The sequence below is a fragment of the Nanorana parkeri genome, unplaced genomic scaffold (genome assembly GCF_000935625.1).
Source record: "Nanorana parkeri isolate BGI_ZX_2015 unplaced genomic scaffold, ASM93562v1 scaffold64, whole genome shotgun sequence".
Classification (NCBI taxonomy): Eukaryota; Metazoa; Chordata; class Amphibia; order Anura; family Dicroglossidae; genus Nanorana; species Nanorana parkeri.
In genome coordinates this window covers 1,902,848-1,921,138 of record NW_017306332.1, presented here as the reverse complement: position 1 = coordinate 1,921,138, position 18,291 = coordinate 1,902,848, and the positions used below count along the sequence as shown (strand labels likewise).

The window sequence follows — 18,291 nt, the reverse complement described above, 5'->3', positions numbered from 1 at the left end:
AGGAATCTCAGATCTACCAAGCAATTCACAAATCGGTAAAACATAGCATAGTGGTAACTGACTGCTGTATATCACTGTCAGGAACTTCACAGCTCGTTATTCTTTGCTAAAACTTGGTTCTCTGATGTACAAAAAAAACCACTGCTCATTTACTAAAGCCTTCTATAGGAGTGTCACAGTGCAGCTTGTCAGTAGATAGAGATCACCTAATACACGTGTGTCTTTTCTTCAAACTTGTATTTTAATGCTTCATGTACTGCCAGGCTTCCATTGCTGATAATAATGTCTTCCGGCTTCTCCCGGGTATAGGTTACTGTACTTGAGTATCCATTGTGCAAACCATTTTTATCCTAAGAAAAAAAAAAGGCAAGGTTACCAATGCTCTAAAAAGTAAAGATGTTTAATGTATGAACTCTATTTATTGCCCTTCCTGGTCAACATCTACAGGATGCTCAACATTTTGACATGCATAAGGGACAGTCCATCCGAAAGAAACTTCGGCCAAACACTATTTAGAGGGTTATTCACAAAGCTGCGGCTGATCCTTCGGCTAGCTGCGGCTGCTGGAGCCCTTCGGTTCAGTGGAACCGAAGGGCTGCTGTACGGGCTATTCACTATAGCCCGTACAGCTCCCGAAGCTGGCCTAGCCGAAGGCAAATGCTTCGGCTCAACTGAGCCGAAGTGATCCCCCGGAGCAGGCCGAAAGCCTCACAACTGACAGCTGGGAGGAGCCAGCCGGTGTCTCACAGCTGGGTCCGCCCAGTTGCAATGACAGATCAGCATCCCCAGGTTACCTGGGTACGCTAAACTGTCATTGAGCAACGACAACTTGGCGGAGCTGGCCGTGACGTCACGGCTGGCTCCGCCCAGTTGTTATTCATTGGCCGGGACCTGCGCGAAGACTATAGGAAACATTTGGGTGAAGCTAGCTGTCACTGCTAGCTCCGCCCAATTGTTCATTTCTTTTTTCAATTTCTTTTTTCAATAATCTTTTATTTTTTGGGGGAAATCTTTATTTATGTTTGCACATTGATCTTTCATTTACATTTTTTTACACTGTTTTTCTATTCTGCTTGGTACCACGGATGTACCGAGCAGAGTAGCCGAGCCAAATGCCGCTCGGCGGCATTCGGCTATTCACTCACTACCGTTCGGCCCCTATGAGAATAGGCAGAACAGCAGCGAGTAGCCTGCCAGAGGTTCGGCTCAGTCGAACATGCTGAGCAGGTTCGGAGGAATCAAAGCCAGTCGAAGCAAGCTGATGTACGACTGATTTCAGCCGATGTACGGCTGAAATCAACTGTACAAGCCTGAAGTGAATAGCCGAACAGCGTTCGGCTCAGTTCACTTCGGGTCGGTTATTCACTCGGCTGCCTTCGGCAGCTTTGTGAATAACCCTCTTATTCATCATTCACATCCTATGGTCACACGGATCTCCTACCTCACTTCCCAGTTCAATATCTGCTGTGTTTAAATGTACTTAAAAGTACTTAATCAGCCCCTGGACACACAGATTTCTAAATTTTCTAAACACAGCTAAACTGAATGCGCCTAAATGCAAGTAAACACACTGTGTGCATTATACCATTTAAACTCACTAAATGCTTTCATTTGTGTTTATACATGTCATGTAAATGCATATAACCACATGCCATGTGTGAATGACGCCTTACTTTGAGTGGAGGGAACCTGGGGCACACCTTAGGTTTCACTAACTCCTTTCTTTAATCTCTCCTGTTTTGGGCAGAATTGATTTTAAAGTGTAAGTATGGTCAGATGTTTTCCTAGAGACACAAGAGGAAGTGAGAGGAAATCTCCCAAAGTGGAAGGAGTTCTACTCTTAGACAGGTGTCACTGAATGACTGCATATATCCGCTGAATGTACACAGAATGACAATGCAAATAATGCCACTATCACATATAAAATGTATTTTTAATATTCTCTTTGTGAACACTGACCTTCATTGATGTAGGCACCCTGTAACTAGATGAAGAGGTACTTTTGCTGTTACCAGTTTGCAGAATAATAGCTCTTATTATAAGTACAATGAAGAAACCAACTAAGAAAGTTGCAATAAAAGTAATAAAAAATATCTTCAGGTTCCACGGGTCTAAGAAGTATTCTGTTGGAAAATAACACATAGGTTACAAATAAGAGCGTCAATTGTTTATGTAGTTATTTATTAGGATTTACTCTATATTAATCTTTAGCATTTCTGAATAAAAGGTAAATCCCCAAATAAACATTTGCCTAACATGCCTAACACTCAACATAGAAATAACAAAAAATGCAGCCTTTGCTGCAATATTCACCTTCTTTTTGCTGCTTTAAACCACAAAAGCCTCACTTCTTTGTGTCGTGGCTGCTCCATGTCTGTGTTGAATGAAGCCAAGCATCATTCAACACATACCCAGCATCATTCAACCACTTTCTGTGAGCCCAGGTAGTCAATGACACACCCCCTGGGATTGCATCATCATGCAGCCCGGGTTCACAGTGTAATGCTACAGTAAAAAGCAACCATTCAGACGAGCCCCATTGAATGCAGCATTGAAGCCTGCCACCACCGATGTCAGAGAAAAGGAAGAGGTACCATAATTTATCACCTAAACTAGTGGATAAAAAAAGACACCTGTGAAAGGTGGAGTTGGGCTTTAATATGTAACAAGTTACACACCTGTAGTGAAAAGCTAAGGGATTGTACTGCCTGTTTACTCGATTGTGTGCCGATTTGTTGCGAGACCCTGCTGCCTAATAAAACAAGCGCCAAGATGGCCTGCCACAGCATGGAACACAGGGAGTCTTTTGGGTGACATTTCTTGATTATCAGGCAGCTAGACAGTTGATGACCAACCCAAGATTTTAGCAAGCAATATTCTTAACATCGGTGAATCTAAGTGTAGAAGACCCACACTGAGGTTAGGAGCACTCTCCTTGGAGGGTAACAGTTCTGTCAAGGTAGTGGATGCCTGTTCACAAAATCAAAATACAAAAAACAACCAGACTACTTATATAATGAATTAACAAAAAATAAAAAGCATGCTTTAGTTCAGCTTAGCGGAACAAAAACAGCAGAACAATAGCTATTTCACGGGATGAATTTCCTATGAGAACAGTACGTTTGGATGTGAACAAGGCAGTGTCGGGATGATAACAACATAACCTTGACATTCCAGTGACTCGACTCTGAGACATGCTGTGAAATATGTTATTCTGTACGATAATCTAAACTCCCTTATACATTGCCAATAGTGCATAAACTCTGCAGACAGGAGATGTAGAATCAGTGGCCGAAAAAAAAAGAAATCCTACAGCAGAAGTGGTTCTAGCTTTCCATTTGCACATATGAAAATATAGAACTAGAGATATGCAACAGCAACTTTATTGCTATAATTTCTTGGAGCGTGAACAGATTTCCAAGCTTGGGCTTAAAGTGTGACTTCAAAGACTTAAACATAATTGCTGGTGGCCAGAGAATGAGTCTGAACTTTGACAAAGCTGAAGAGTTGTGCTTATTTTTTAAAGCAGCATCTAGATGGTATGCAGTCATGAACCTTAAAGGAGAACTATGGGGTCAGTGTTTTTCCCCATAGTTCTCCTTAGGGTAACGAGAGGACACAAACTAGCATCCTCCCATTACCCTAAGCTCAGTATACCGCGAGCTACAGCTCGCGGTATACTGAGACGCCGCAGCCGGAGCGGATCCCGACATGGACGCCGAGATCCGCCCTGCTGCGTGAGTGACAGCTGGCTCTGCCTATCTAGAGGCAGAGCCAGCTGTACCCGCCCCGTCTGTTCCGCCAGTCAGCGCTGGCAGATCGGAGCGGGGAGAGGGGAATCCAGCCCCTCCCCCTGCCACGGCAGAGAGCCGTGACAGGATGGAGAGGTGAGCGAACCCGTTATGTGTTCGCTCACCTCCCGATCTACTGAGCCGACCTGTAACAGTCTCATTGTCACAGGCCGGCTAGAACTATGAAGTGAGTGGAATCACTCATCTCATAGTTCTACTTTAATGTAAGACAATTCATCAAAATGTTCATTATGAGAGCAACAACTGATACTTGAACAAGAACCACTTATGATTGGGTTTATAGAGGAAGCTAAATATTCAACTGATAAGTATTATAATTGTTCAGATCTACCCACTATCTTACTTAGATTTACATACTTTGAATCTACCACTTGACACTCAGAACTCCTCTCCCAAGACCTGTGAACACCTTCAATCCTTCGCTGAATGTAATAGAATTCCCCAGAGGCTTATTCAGGGCTAACATTGGTGATGCATTTAAAACCAGTATTTGGAAGAAAACTGTCAAGAAGGCTTCCATTACTGTGCTCTTATTCTAAAAACGATAGTTGCCTGGCAATCACGGTGTCCCTTTTCTTCAAATCTTTGAATCCTTGGCAAGTATGCAGAAAAAAAGACTTATGATTTCACTCCTGATTTACATCCAAACATTCTGCATTTATTGAATCAGCATAACAACTAGGCAACTGCTCTCAGCAGGTCAGCAATGGCAGTCATTGTATTTCCAACATGACAGGTATTATTTACCCAGTCTACTTGCTTACTCAAAATAAATTATCTGAAGGATCATTCCAAACAAAACTAATATTTCATTTTTTGATAAATGATATAGATAGATTTTGATCTAGTATCTTTCGGCAACTTCTTTGGAGAAATATCTCTTGAGTTCCTGGCTCTGCACACTGATGTTGTGGGGCTCTCACTCTTCCTGTTGGATTTTAATTTAGATAATGTATAATCAAGAGATGCTGGAACATCCAAAACTACCAAGTGGGCATGAGTTGGGAATCATGATAGGTAGACCTCACTGTTGAAATATTCAGGAAAATAGGAAACCAGAGGATTTCTCAGTTTCTCAGTCCCACCTATAATTCACATATTACTATTATAATTGTATTTTTTAATATTACTAGCAATCATTTTTTATGTAATATTAAAAGTTATTAAGTGGAATGACCCTTTATTGGAGGTGCCCAAATCTTTACTTTGATCCTCCACCAGTTATTGAAAAGAATGTTAATCCGCACCTGTGCCCATGGACATTAAACTATTTACAAAATAGTTTTAAAGCCTGTGTTGTGAGCTGTAAAAATTAATTTCTTCAAAATGTGTATAGATGGAAAGATGAATGAGGGTTTCGTTCATAGTCCTTTTACTGCTTGTTAAGAATATGTAAATACTTTAATGTGCATAGTCTGGGCACAGCTGCACTTTAAAGCTGAACTTTTGCAAACAGCGATCCGTTCCAGAGCCTTACCCAGCCTTGCCACACAGTACAGACAGGTGGATGATACCACTTTCTCTGCAGTCTACAGTTACAATTATTGACTTTAGAAGTGATACAGTGGTGTCCTCTCCTCAACCCCAAGTCTGCTGACTTGGAAGTAAAGGACCAGCCACAAAATTATGAGGTCATCCCTCTGCTCACTCTTCTCACATATCTCAGCATGTTCCTCATCACACATTTTGCAACATCTGTGTGATCTGGACATAGGTTCACTATAATCCAAATAAACTGGTGAGCTACTTTACTTCTCACTTACTATTTATTTTGTGGAATGAAAATAACAAAAGTTTATTACTTATGTTCGAAGGTAATCACATCAATAAAGTTATCTAACTGATGACTATATTTCTATGAATTCGGGTCATACATGGCTAGTTTTATTGGGCGTGCACATTATTTTAAGGTAACCTTTCTGCAGTATAGTTTGAGCTTTCAGTAGGTAGCTGTGTAGTGCCTAATTACTCCGTGTAGAGATAGCCTTCTGATAATACTGAGGGCTGTAAGTTGTCTGTCATTGACTTGTAAGATTGTAATTACTTCATCTAACTCCCCTGACTTCCTAAACATAATAGAATGTTGTTAATAAACCAGAGGAGGAACAGCCTGTGCCTGATACCACAAGACCTTTTGATAACCTTAGCATTTTTTGAAATAATGAAATATTGCATTGGTGTAAGGCTACAAATTAGCAGACATTCAGTTTATCAGACAGTGTGACCTTGCCATTGATGATGAACTTCAAGATCTTTGAAGTATATACATGGGGTCTGGAATTTATTGAGACATAACCATTTCTTAGGCTACACAGCTGTCTTCATGTTAGGCAGCAGGTAAATAAACTTTGCTTTGTTTTCTCCCTATTATGGTGAATGTCAGAGACATTTCTGCCCTTTTTTTACAAGCTGAAAACTCACTAGTGTCCTCCAGGACATGCAACTGTTGATGATGAATGAAAATGATGAACCTTTAAATATATTGTCTAATTTGAATATAAAGGTTTTTATAAACTGACATTTTCAGCTCTATTTCAGTAGAAAAAGGTAAGCTGCAGTAACACATGGCAACCATTCAGAATCCCTTCATCACTGGTCAGACATTGGTAAAGTTGCTATACTAGACATTACTGAATTATCTTGTTTACCCAGGGGTGTATCTGCCGTGAGGCAAACAAGGCGTTTGCCTTGGGTGGCAGTTTTCACTGGGCGGTAAAAATGCCGCCCCCCAAAACAGTTATGCAGCCAGGCGGAGGAGGCAGAGGAGTCAGCGAGGGGCGGCGGTGGAGGAGGCGGAAGAGGTGGAGCAGAAGGGGAAGAGGTGGAGCAGCAGGAGGGGCGGGGTGAGGCCGGGCAACAAAGGGACTTCGAATCAGTAAGGGGCGGGGCCAGGGTGCCATCGCGCCATAGGAAGCCGGGTAACCGAAGAGCTGCCAGGCTGAGGAGGAGGCCAGGTCCTGCAGCACCAGTCCAGCGGTGGAGGAGACCGGGGACCAATCAGCAGGTAAGAGGATCACACTGCTGCTAAAGGGACCCTGCAGAGCCCAGCATGGATTCTGCACAGTCCACCTGGGAGTCTCAGGTGGTCTGTTCAGGATTTGTGGTGGGCTCTATGGGGTCTATGGTTGGCAGAGCCCACCACACATCCTGCACAGCCCCCCGAGATCCTGCAGATTTAGTGTGGGGGTGGTGCCCGAGTTTCGTCTTGCCTAGGGCAGCCCCAAACCACAATACACCACTGAGTTTACCCATGAATGGTGGGCTGAATTACTACATAATCATGTGTAAACTCCAGCCACATGACATTCCTGTACAAAATACCGGACCCTAACGTTTCCTGCTTTATTCTCCACAATAAAAAATAAATCAAGACAATAAGAGTTACACTCCCCCCTTTCCCCTCAAAGAGGTTGTGGCTGGTGGGTGGAGTTGGGAACTCATACAGAGATCTAATTTCTGAAGTCCCTAAGAAATATAGGAAAAGGATAAATGATTCATTTTTTCCACCATCAAACAATAAAAGAAGCATTTTATTGTGACTGATCCATTAGGAATGTGAGCTACATGGATAGATTTTCATTACATTAGATTCATTTTTATATGAGATCGCCAGGCCAGTTTCAGTATAGCTCTTTGCCATCACACAACAATACAACTCCTGCCATTAGCAAACGTTTTGGCATCCCTTGTCGAATTAACAGCCTCCTTATGTCTCTTGAAGCCAGCTAACAGTCTTACTAATCTTTTTTAAAGAAGAATTATTTCCACAACATGTGCTTTTATTTCCCATCCACTGCAGAGATCTAAACAGGATCAAGTGCCATGTGCGCCTGGTCCCCTGGGGATTCAACAAGGTTTTGTTTTTTTATGTTCTGGTGATACTTCTTCTATAAAGTGTATTTCCACTTTTGATGCCAAATTGGGATAACACCTATTTTAATGTTGTTACATGTTTCTCATTGACATAACTTTTTTTTTATTTGCTGCTTGCATGTTACATGCTCTATTTTGAAAGAAAAATGTTCTCTGTACTGAGTTTTGCTTTACTATGCAGGTTAATGTTAACCCTGTCTGTACTGTGCTGGCAGATCTCCTTATCATTTGTAAACTAGATTTGAACACTGTCTGTCCTATCAAAGGGTTAGAAGCATTGTATATTAATAAGAGGAAGCTCTGTCCCTAGTCTTTCTGTGGGGACAGACATAGTTTCCTATAACCTGGAAATCAGGAGGGAAGCTTGCAAAGGCCAGCTAAATAGACATCTAAAAGGAAGGTTTTTTTTTTCTTTTTAGGTATTCTGTGTGAATGGGAACAAATAACAAACATACTGTACTGAGCGCTTTTCTCAAATTTGACTGCAGAAGTGGATTACACTTTAAGGAATGTCTTTCCACTCTTTCTTGCAAACACTGCAAAATATTCACTATTCAGTAAATAGTCATCTTGCACATGTGAGCTCTACCTACAGATTTTCAATAGCTCATAATAATTAATTTTATAATTATTGTTTACCTGAATGCAAAGACAACACAACATCTTTAAAGGTCAAGGTTAAAAATTACATATTTTATGCACGTTTTAATGCCCAGTTACTAGTTGCTCAATTGAATTATTATTAAAACTCACATATGCAAGATTGCCTAAGAATATTTTTCAAAATGTTCTGCAAGAACACTTTTTTGTGAAGATTTTTTGTATCAGCGACCAAACATTTTATTATATTTATAAGGAAAGAGGCTTATATAATGTACACAGACCAACATACATGTGACCAACATACCTGAAGTCTGATCCATATAATAGACCAGTGTGTTCCATTTGGTTTTGTAAGGATTAATTGGATAGATAGTGCGGTTCAAAGAATGTTGAGCTTGCTCACAATTCCTGTGTATTACACAACAAACATCACATTTGTTTTTGTAGTCAGGTTTCTAGATGACAGAATACTATATTCACTGTTATGTTATGGCTCTTGAGTTGGTCTCGAATGTCATTTTTTTTTTCAGTCAAAGGAAGCCTTTTTTGAGAAAATATTCAGGCTGCTATATCTAAACTCTCCTTTTTGACCGCCAAAAGGTGAAGAATTCCAACGCTTTCTCAGCTGTTCCAGGGCAGATCGGAATCACAGATCGTATGTGCAGGAGAACCGATCTGCCCTGGAACAGCTGATCGGTCCTGACATGTCACTTCTATTCGACTATCCGCAAAGTCAGAGGGGGTGATTTACTAACCTAAACACACGCACGCACCAGGTGCGTGTGATTTTCACACTGCAAAACGTATTTATCAACCAAAAAGTCTCTAAAAGCATATTTCCACTAATGCCATATATGGAAAAATCATGCACATGATGCATATATAATGCTGCTTCACAGTTTAGACAAAAATGGTTAGCTCATGCATTTACATTCCTGCATTCATCAACGCAAGCAACACAATGTAGAGCTAATTTACACAACATCACCTTGCAAATTCATGCTTGGCTTTGCACAACACACCTGCTGGGTGTGTACACACTACAAAGGTGTTTAGATTCCACCCATAGACCATGCTGGGAGGGAACACACTACAGAGGTGTATACATGTTCGTGGTGTGTTTATAAGGTTAGTAAATCAACCCCAGAGAGTCACAAAGTGTACAAGTGACATTTCAGGACCGATCAGCTGTTCCAGGGCAGATCGGTTCTCCTGCACATACGATCAGTGATGCCGATCTGCCCTGGAACAGCTGAGAAAGCGTTGGACTTCTTGACCTATTGGCGGTCACACATTCCACCGCTGTAAAACTGGGCGGGATTACGTTAAAATGTGTGACCACATCACCGGTCACACATTCTAACATAGTTACAAACTTTGATAGAACAGGGTGTCCCATAAAATCCTAATAAATCTTAAGTACGAAAACCCAGAGCAAAAATGTATTTGATAGCATGTATGGCCATCTTTACTCTCTCCATGGATGGAAACATATTTCCTTGAAAATGGTAGGACAGTTTACTGTTAAATAAATGTTTCTCCCTTTTGCACATGAAACAATCAGCGCATAATGGAAGTGTAATGTAAACTGCTTGCTTCTGACCAATGTTTATTAGCTGTCAGATACAACATACTGTACATATAATATAATACATCTAAGCTCTGATAGAGTGTTACTAGAAAATTAGTTTATAATACAAACCGTACCAGTTGTCTGTACAAGTATTGCTACATCCATAGCAGTATTGACACAAAGGTCCAAAGCTTTTGTCATCAGTGCACTCGCATTTTCCACACATGCAAGTCCCCCTACCACTGCATAAAAGTCCATTTGTGTTCATACAGTGTTTCTTTGATGAGGAACATTGACATCGGTCACCTTCCCAGCCATTGAAGCATTTACAAACGCCATTTTCACATTCCCCATTACCTGACACAAGGAAAGAAAACTGTTTAGTGTAAAATTCTGCTCAAACTCAAGAAACTGTTAAATACGAGATAAGGATGTTTTTAACATATATGACAGTGAGATTTGGCAAAACAAGCAAGAGGACAGGTAAATATTTTTTTCCTTTGCAGGCTTACCTCTGTTTAAAGGAGAACTATGAGGTGAGTGCTTTTCACTCACCTCATAGTTCTAGCCGACCTGTGACAATGAGACTGTCACAGGTCGGCTAGAACTATGAGGTGAGTGAAAAGCACTCACCTCATAGTTCTAGCCGACCTGTGACAATGAGACTGTCACAGGTCGGCTAGAACTATGAGGTGAGTGAAAAGCACTCACCTCATAGTTCTAGCCGACCTGTGACAATGAGACTGTCACAGGTCGGCTCAGTAGATCGGGAGGGGAGCGAACACATACCGGGTTCGCTCACCTCTCGATCCTGTCACGGCTGTCTGCTGTGACAGGACTGGATTCCCCCCTCCCCGCTCCGATCCTCCAGCGCTGACTGGCGGAACGGACGGGGGTGGGGGCGGGTACAGTTGGCTCTGCCTCTAGATAGGCAGAGCCAGCTGTCAGTCACGCAGCTGGGCGGATCCTGGCACAGTTGTCGGGATCCGCTTCAGCAGCAGCTCGCGGTATACTGAACGCTAGTTTGTGTCCTCCCGTTACCCTAAGGAGAACTATGGGGAAAAGCCTTAACCCGATAGTTCTCCTTTAATTATTTTTGGAAGTATTAGAGTTTAACAAATATTTCAGACTAAAATAGCTAAAATTGTTGTGCGTAGTCTTAAAAGTTGAACTCTACTAGCAATATTGGCATTAAACTGAGCCCATGACATAGCCCTAGTGTTATTTGTAAGAAAAAAAGAACCAGAAACCATTATGGGTAAAAAAAAGAACAAGAAAACTTGCCTAAGCGATACCCACATGATATAATAGGAGCCCCTTGTCCTCAGACTGTCATAGTTTTCAATGTCAGGAAGCACAGATACAACCTGTTGTTTAGATACAGTATGTACTAGTAGGAGGGCAAGATAACTTGTTTCTCAGCTTTTATCTTTTTGAGTGTCTAAATTGTTCCCAATGACTTCTATGTCTTTAACTCAAGGAAGAAGAAGGAACAGATCAAGTCCTCTCACTGGTCACCGTGACAAGGATTTTCAAGAGATAAGTTAGCAAAATAGGTGTTGGGTGCCAAGTAACACCTTATCCGTGCCTAACTGAATTGAGGCTTCAATACATAGTAATATATTGTGGCTTCCTAAAGTTTCCTTTGGCTCTTAGATTATGCTGACTGGCTCTTATATTTTGTAAATTACATTGTTGATTGTTGGATTGTGCTTAAAGGCAGTCTGGGGAAATTGTGTAGCATGGGAAACAACTGACCTGGATGACAGGCTTCATGTCCATGTGTGGTAGCAGACTTCTGCAGACACCACAGGCTAAGTGATCTTGGAAGAAACTGGGCAAGTTATATATTTTTAACTCAATACTCCTTGGAATTAAGCTTGTAGAAGCTGGTTCATGTTCCCTTTCCTGTCTCCATTAACACAAACATGTACATTCAGATGATCCAAGACCGCATGTTTCTATCAAAAATAGTTTAAAAAAACGATTCCTCCAGTCATGTCATGTTTGTGAGTCCAACTCCTCTATAATGTCTATGGCACATTTTAGCATTGCTTTGGCTATTTTTTTAAGAAGTCCTTTCTACAATGTCATTTACAAGATTATCTGTAATTCATAAGCCAAAGACATTCCAGTGTAAATGATCCTGGTCTAGGGATGTCTTGAAAAAACATTCACAATTTCTAATGTAATTCAGTGGTGTTTTTAATGGCTCCCCTGCAGAGGATTTTGTGGTTAAAATAACAAACAGCTCAAATCATTTACAATATAGTGCTTAGCTCTCATAGTTTATGCCCTATCACACGCTGTGAATAACATACACGTTCACAGCTTAGATGAGTTCGGAGCAGGAGGGGAGCTGTGGACTCTGTACACAGCCATAGAGAGGGAGTACTAAATCAGTGAAGCATTGCATGCCTTCATTTCCTGAGAATGCAGTTCAGAATTATTATACAGGACAGTTCACTTCTAACTCCTGACCTATTACCAGATGTACACTTTTGATAATACATGAAAGCCTGGGTGTTCCTACGTAAAACAGAAACACAGAAAGCACCTTGTAACCCACATTATACAATGGGAACACTGCAGGAAGAATGAACAAAATGCATGCATAATACACTGAGTGGCCAGATTATTATGACCACCCCATCAGTACTTCGTTGGGCCGCCTCGTGACTCCACGAGATTTTGAAAGGTGATGCGAGGAGTCTGACACTGCTTGAGCGCCAACAATCATCCCACGTTCAAAGGCTGTTAAATCGCGTTGTTTACCCATATGTTCAGAAAAAAATCACTTTTCCTGTCGTGGTAAACAACCTGCTTCCCTATTTATAATGGTCTGGCCCTCTAGCAACTTCAGCGGTCATAATAATATGGCCACTCAGTGGATATGTTTCATGGTTAATGAGAAATACCCAGGCCCACAACAGAACTACACTTTATTGAGCTTGGAAAATGAGACTGTTGCTTAAATCTCTGTACCTTGTCTTCCCAGGAGCCAAAGAAAAAAAGTTTTTTTTTAGAGTATAAGGGTTTGTTCACACCAGCTCATATGCTAAAAAAAAAAAATCAATTTTAGCATTCTGGCTGGTGTCCCAGAGCGCTATTGTTAGAGCAAATAGGTGGCTAAACTAAGAGCTGCAGTTAGCCATAAGGACATAGCTTTTGCTTCCTGTTTTGTCCCTCCAGCCCCACCCAGAGCTAACTAGAGTTTCTGCACTTCATCGTAATACAAAATAGGCCTCTTCAATAACACATCCCGCAATGCAATGACCTATGCCTAACTGACCATCAAAAATGAATGATCGTATGTAGTACTTCATATATACCCCAAAGCATGTGTTTAGGAAAGAAAGAAGTGAGGGATGGTACGTGATCATATTGAGGGTAATTCATTATGACACTTTTATGGCATCATAGCCGTATTAGAAAGTCCTGCGCCAAATTCATGAAGGCCGTGCAACAGTTTTCTTAATGTTTTCAACACGTGCCACAGATTCAGGTACTGCCTATATTCTGGCTGTATGGCTGCAACAAATTTATTTAGAGATATTGCCATACCGGTGATAAGAATAGTGGATGTAAATAAAACCTTCATGTTGGATTAAATTGTGAGCATGTGTAGGTGTTGTGTCATATAATGTTTCATATATGACTTACCAAGATGTGCCATTTGTTATACAGGGATTGTGCTATATATAATGTAATATATATATAGATATATAGCTATATAGGTAGCCCTCGGTTTTCACCGCTTCTGTTAGCGCCGATTCAAAATAGCGCCGTTTTCGGCCAGTCACGTGACCGTCATTGAAACAACAGCGCCACCTAGTGTATCCTTCCTCCGCAGACCTCAGCTGCAGAAGGATACGCAGGGGAACATTATACAGTACAACTGCAACTGACTATAATACAACAGCACAGTGCTGTGCAAAGTCTCTGCCAGCTAGATCGTGGCACAGGTGGAGGATTGCAGCTCAGGAAGGGGCTCAAAAAACTGTGGACACCTACAGAAGGACACTTGGAGATATGGTGGTCCACACATGGAGATGCACTGGTGGCACAGGGATACTAATGGAGATGTACACAGGCACATAGAGACATGCTGGAGGCACAGGGGGTACATTTGGAGCTACAGAAGAGCACACAGGTACACTTGGACATACACAGGAGCACAGTGGTACACTTGGAGATATGAAGGAGCACAGGGATTGATTCAGAAATATGGAGGAGCACAGACTTAAACTCGGAGGTATGGAGAAGCACAGGGTTAAACTTGGAGATACAGTGGAACACAGGAGGTACACTTAGAGATATGCAGGAGCACAGGAGTACACTTGGAGATATGGAGGAGCCCAGGGTTACACTTGAAGATATGGAGGAGCACAGGAGGTACACTTGGAGATATGCAGGAGCACATGAGTACACTTGGAGATATGGAGGAGCACAGGGTTAAACTTGGAGATTTGGAGAAGCACAGGGTTAAGTTCGGAGATATGGAGGAGTACAGGGTTAGACTTGGAGATAAGGAGGAGCACAGGGGGTACACTTGGAGATATGGAGGAACACAGGGGTACACTTGGAGATATTATGGAGGAGCACAGGAGTACAGGATATAGAGTATTATAACCCCCTCACTTCCCATTGACTTACATTATATACTGGATAACAATTTACATTTCTATTTGCAGCCATTTCTACTGGAACCTAACCTTGGCAGGTATTTGCAATACTTTCCAATGTTCTCATGTTAAAATGAAGCCACAATAATTAAAGTACACGGTGTTGCTATTACGTCTGTGGTTCTCAGGTCAGCACTGTTCATGCAGAAAGTGATTCATTTTCAGAATCTCCTAACAGGATATTTCACTTAGAAACATTGCACTGCTGACCATAATAATGTACAATAACCAGCTGTTAAATATCTAGCAGCTTCAGGGTATTCCAAAATCAAAAGTTTTACTTTACTTAGGAAACAAATCCTATTTTAATAACTTTATTAAAAGAAAAAAAAAATATTTCTGTATTTCTTACATCCTTACATCCTAAAAATTACTCTGGTTTAATGTCATTGTGGTGTTGGGTGAAAAAATAATATTCAAGAGATAATTTTATTTTCTGGATTTAAACTGGCCAGATTTTGCAAGTCGTATTAGACTTGTGCTTAGTTGAGGCAGCCTTTGTATTTTGTTCCTTAAAACCTTACCAAAACATGATCACAAGCACTAGTACTGGCAGATTACCCCAAGGAAAAAGTGCCATAAATATTTGTCAACATTCCAGTTCTGTGCATATGCACTATATAGGCCAAAGGAATAATCCCAAGAAAAATCGCAATCCGGTCATACTACCCTGTTTCCCCCTGAATAATAAGACCTACCCCCAAATTAAGACCTAGTACCATTTTTGGGAATTGCTCAAATATAAGACCTAGTTGTGACCATTCCCAGGGCTGGTGGTGGCTTAAGGGGGAACTTGAAGAGCTGCGGGAGAGAATCAGCGGTACCAGCAAAGCCAGCGCTAGAGGAAGCGAGGCTGCAACGCAGGGAGCAGAGCCGCATAAGCCGATGTTTCCACTATAGCGCGCTTCGCTCATTCTGGTTACCAAATTGCTCTTGGAAACGTATGGCACCCCTGATTACCCTGATCACCCTATTCCTAATTTTGCCATTTTGGATTATTTAATTTGGATTTGCATTAACTTTGGATTGTTATACATTAAAAAAAAAATAAGACCTACCCCGAAAATAAGACCCAGTGTGTTTTTTTGAGCCACAAAAAATATAAGACAGTGTCTTATTTTTGGGGAAAGACGTTGCTAAATGGTGCAAATATGTACTTTGCCAGTGCAGGTTTGTTTTATTGCCCTATATTAGGGATTGTTCTAATGCCCTATTTTAAAAGGTGGATTTCCAGTTTTCCTGAAGATTCCTTTACACACTAATGCTAACTCTGTCCTTAAATTATATTCTTAAAAATTTACCCACACCAACAAAATGCTCCGAATCATGATGCAGTCACTGATTTACAATGATTGGGTAGGCCACATCCTTCAGAATACCCCAAAATGGATGCTTTGCAGTGATCATGTATACAATATTAAAAACAAGCAACAAAAACAACACAAACCTTCTAACATTTTCAAGCTACTTACCTGAACACAGTTTTCCTTGGTTGTATGGACAAGAAAAGTAATCCATTTCACAGTATTTCCCATATATTTTTCCCAGTTTGGTTTCATGACAGTAGCATTTTCCGCATAGACATATTCCCCGACCACTGCACTCGGGTTCGGTGGGGGAGTGCTTACATGTTCCTGACAGATGCGCATATTCTCCCAAGCTACAGTTACTGTCTCTACATGGAACTCCAGGGCAGTCCGGATGGACCTCAGTTATACACTTATGCTCCTTTTGCCTTAATGGGCTGTTACACTGACATGTGCAAGTCCTGTGTATCTTTATTTTTACGGTTTCATTGAAACCAATGGGTTTGAGGATGATGTAGTTGTGTCCGCCTTCTACATCACAATTGTCCATTGTAATTGTTACATTAAATAGAACCTAAACAGCAAAAATGGCAGTATTAATTACAAATCATAATAAAATACTAGTATTCAAGGAGGTATATAGAAGGCGTTATAGCAATTATACTAAACACATGTCATACCAGGTTTCACCAACAGGTGGCACCACAGACAAAATATTTAACTAAAGCATATAGTTTAGAAGATGATAGAATCCTTTTCACTTGCTGCTCAGAGGGACCCCAAAACAGAGAAGATGTTAGGGTAGAACTCCAATGTAAATGAGTATCTGAATACAAAGCATTTCCTTACAGTAAACCTATCACAAACCTGTATAAATCAAGTTAAGCATATGAACAGATGTGATAATTGTAAAATTGGCAGATCTGGAGATAAGGAAAACTTAAATGAAACTTAAATTAAATGCCAATCTTGACTTTTCCTGTATAAGTCGAGCTTGGCTCTACCTCTACCATCTCCCTAGCTTTCCAAATGGTCAATTAATATGATGGGTGGCCTATGTGAACTGAATCACCTGGTTCTAACCTTTAACATGCCTGGATAAATGACTCATCTTTCAGGCAGTTATAAGTATGTTAATATGAAAGGAATGTAAATGTTGTAATGAAAGTAAGTACTCTAACTCCACTTGTGAAAAAGTTTTTAGCACGGCAACCAGTTCCCAGCATAATATCGTTGTAGGTTACAATAAATCTAAAGGCTAAACCTTGTTTAAGCTTGTTATAGAAGTGAGGGGTTAGAACTTCTGTCAGGTTTGTAATCCTCAAAAGCAAAAAGTGGCCAAAGGTCATATCTCAAGTTTTTACTGAGATCTTTATTATAATAACAACATAGCTTGTGCATAAAAAAGAGACACAGATAGACGTCTATCACCTTGAGAAAGGGGACCATAGTGTCTCCAAAATGTCCATGTTTTATATTTTTTTGCTGCATAACCTATGTTGTTAATATAACAAAAGATGTGCACCCTCTTCAAGGTGCAAAAGGTGAGTATGTAGGATGGATATTTCCTTGGGTTGTAATCTGGGCTGTCGCTATAATGAAATAGCCCAAGGCTGTTGCCTCAGGTGGCATCTTTTTGGGTCATGTGGGTGGAGGTGGCAGGCAGCCAGGTGGGGAAATGTGTAAGGGCCACACACATCTCCCCACCCAGTTCTTAGCAACCTGCTCAGCTCAGCTCTTACCAATCTACTTTGCTCAGCTCCTGGCAGCCACTGTTATAGCTATCGTCTATCGGCTATCGTCTATAGCAGGGGTCTCAAACTCAATTTAGTCGGGGGCCACTGGACACATTTTTTAGTCCCGTGGGGGTACTGTATACAGTACCAGCTTTAATGTATGCACATGTTACAAGCGGCAACTGTCACCGATTCAAATGAATGATCGGGTGACAGCTGCTGCATGTAAACGCCTGCACACTGCATGTAATCATATGTGAAAGGATTACATGCAGTTAGGAATCAATCACTATCCCTGGATACACAATTGTGTATCCAGGGATAGTGATTGTTTTTGTAACTGCATGTAATCACATCACATACGATGACATGCGTATGCAGGTATGTATATGCAGCAGCTGTCACCCGATCATTAATTTGAATCAGTGACAGTTGCTGCATGTAAACGCCAGATTAGGGATTCCTGCTGCATGAAAATGCAAGTTTGTGACACAGGAATCCCTAATCGCACCTGAAATATAGGGCACTCCCCCCCCATTCCAATCACCCACGCACACATAATAATACACCCCCCCTTCCAATCCCCCCCTCACACATAAGAATACACTCCCTCCTCCCACCGCACACATTTAATACACTGCCCCCCAGCACATATAATATTAAACTTCCTCCCAAGCTCCCAGAACACATATTAACCCCCCC

At 41.2% G+C, this 18,291-nt stretch overlaps 1 protein-coding gene across 1 annotated transcript in view; it reads right to left on the bottom strand.

The window, feature by feature from the left end:
* Nucleotides 1-206: 206 nt before the first annotated feature.
* The window catches only part of ITGB8 (integrin subunit beta 8), a 105,119-nt gene continuing 87,034 nt past the window's right edge, over nucleotides 207-18,291 (bottom strand). The window contains exons 10-14 of the mRNA XM_018576314.1: nucleotides 16,019-16,427; nucleotides 9,996-10,218; nucleotides 8,593-8,696; nucleotides 1,960-2,123; nucleotides 207-350 (exon numbers count right to left, since the gene is read on the bottom strand). Of these exons, the coding sequence (XP_018431816.1) occupies nucleotides 207-350; nucleotides 1,960-2,123; nucleotides 8,593-8,696; nucleotides 9,996-10,218; nucleotides 16,019-16,427 (1,044 nt within the window). The remainder of the gene's footprint in view (nucleotides 351-1,959; nucleotides 2,124-8,592; nucleotides 8,697-9,995; nucleotides 10,219-16,018; nucleotides 16,428-18,291) is intronic.